Source organism: Saprolegnia parasitica (assembly GCF_000151545.1).
Source record: "Saprolegnia parasitica CBS 223.65 unplaced genomic scaffold supercont2.195, whole genome shotgun sequence".
Taxonomy (NCBI): domain Eukaryota; phylum Oomycota; class Saprolegniomycetes; order Saprolegniales; family Saprolegniaceae; genus Saprolegnia; species Saprolegnia parasitica.
This window is the reverse complement of record NW_012156589.1, coordinates 2,929-4,717: the sequence shown is the minus strand read 5'-3', so window position 1 is coordinate 4,717 and position 1,789 is coordinate 2,929. Positions and strand designations below refer to the sequence as shown.

At 56.3% G+C, this 1,789-nt stretch overlaps 1 protein-coding gene across 1 annotated transcript; it reads left to right on the top strand.

Annotated features, from left to right (window-relative positions):
• Positions 1–897: 897 nt before the first annotated feature.
• On the top strand, positions 898–1,231 carry SPRG_15762 (hypothetical protein; the record flags this gene model as incomplete). The annotated part of the gene is made up of 2 exons (XM_012354974.1): positions 898–920; positions 973–1,231. 2 exons carry the CDS (start codon positions 898–900, stop codon positions 1,229–1,231), a joined length of 282 nt encoding a protein of 93 aa, XP_012210364.1.
• Between the last annotated feature and the right edge of the window lie 558 nt (positions 1,232–1,789).

Here is a 1,789-nt window from a genome sequence, read left to right as displayed (position 1 = left end):
TACTCGTCTCAAGCTCTAGTCTCGTGGCCGATTCACCGCGCCACAGCATCGAGCCCCATTGGTGCACTTTCAATGTGATCTACTTAGCGTCGTAGTGGATGATCGCTGTCGCCGTCGCGTGTGCATCATGTGATGTAATGTATATGGAGACGCATATAGGTGACTGACTGGTTGCACACATTGTAATAATATGACGACGAGCATCCAACGGGCTTTCACACCTACGCACGCGTATGCTTGGTGATCGGCGCTATCGTGCTACCTTCCGATGCCCTAGAATGCTCGTCGTACTTGGTTCAACCAAGGAAATAAAGACACATTTTCTCGATTTCCTTGCTTCAACAAACCGCCTCGAGGTCTCGAGGTCACGACACGTCTCGCGGTCGATATATATATAAAAAAATCCCACGTCGTGCACAAGTCGTCAATACGAAGCGTGTCGTCGTAGTACATGGTACAAGTGTCCAGTTGCTACAACGGGCACGCAAGGGAATGCACGGCTGCATGGATTCAAAAACCCATCCCATGTAGAAATAAATCCACTCACGGTGGTTAACTGGCTCAGCGGTGTCGGCGGTGTTTCCAAAGAGGGCCCGTGCACCTACGGTTTCTTTTCAGGAGGCGTACGAGCCACGCATTCGCGTTGAAGACCAGTTATTACGAGGGTGTAAAACAGCATCGACACGTTGCGATGTGCGCTTCATATGTACCGAAACGTCCCAGACTCGCCGAGATATGGCGACTGGACTGTCCGACCTCGAAAGCGGCATCGCTCGCTGTTCGCTTTCGTCGGCTTCAGAGATGGACCGACAACAGGCCACCGAGTAATAGTATGGTATTAATAATACGATCGGCACATCCTCGGTCACTTCAACCTTTCCACGGCGAGCGGCGATCATGGCTGTCGTGGCACCACTCGTGTGGGTTTCCACCTGGCACCACCACCTGGCGGGCACACCAGCTGGCAGTGAGCGCGGGCAAAAGCAAACTCGGTCATTTCTTCACGTGCGACCAAGGTGTCGAGATGCAACCGTGCTCCGTGGTCGGCTGCGACTGCCCCGCGCTCGACGACGCCTCCGGATGCTGCGCATCCCATCTTCCCAGCGACCAGTTCTTTGAACTTGGCGACATTGCCTTCGTCGCAGACACGGACGACGCGACGCTCGTGGCGCTCGATGGCGTGCTACAGGTGCCCGGCACCATCGTCTTTGTCGCGCCGACGCACTTCTAACGTCAACCTACTACGCTCCTTGCGTCGTACGTTCCCACGCCGCCAAACCGCGCTCTCTGTCATTCTCGTTGTCCCCACCCTTTGTGCCCACCAGACCCCGCCACTTGTAATAGAAAAAACTAGGACCCTACACACTCGTATACTAGATGTGTTTCGAGACCAACGGCGTGTTTGCGTCGTCTGTCTGGTCGGCGCCACCGCGCGCGGCGCCACGGAGACGCGCCTGTCTACACACTATATCCGTCAACTGGTCGGCGTTCCATAGTATATTCTGTCGTCACCGCCGGTACGACACGGTGGGCATGCAGCGCCAGCGCTCAACGCATGCAAGCGCGACGCTCGTTGGGCGTCGGATTGGTGATGTATACGCGCGTCGTCGTGTGGCAACACGGTGGACCACACTATTTGCTGTCTTTCAAAAGATCATCATTCTGGGACCGGCGCTCGGCCGCCCACGCACAAGTACACAAACCATGGTCGCCGTCCCTTCCATCGCCGCGATGGACCAAGGCTTCAAGGCCGCGCTCATCGGCGCCGCCCTCGCCGGTACGTCTTCGG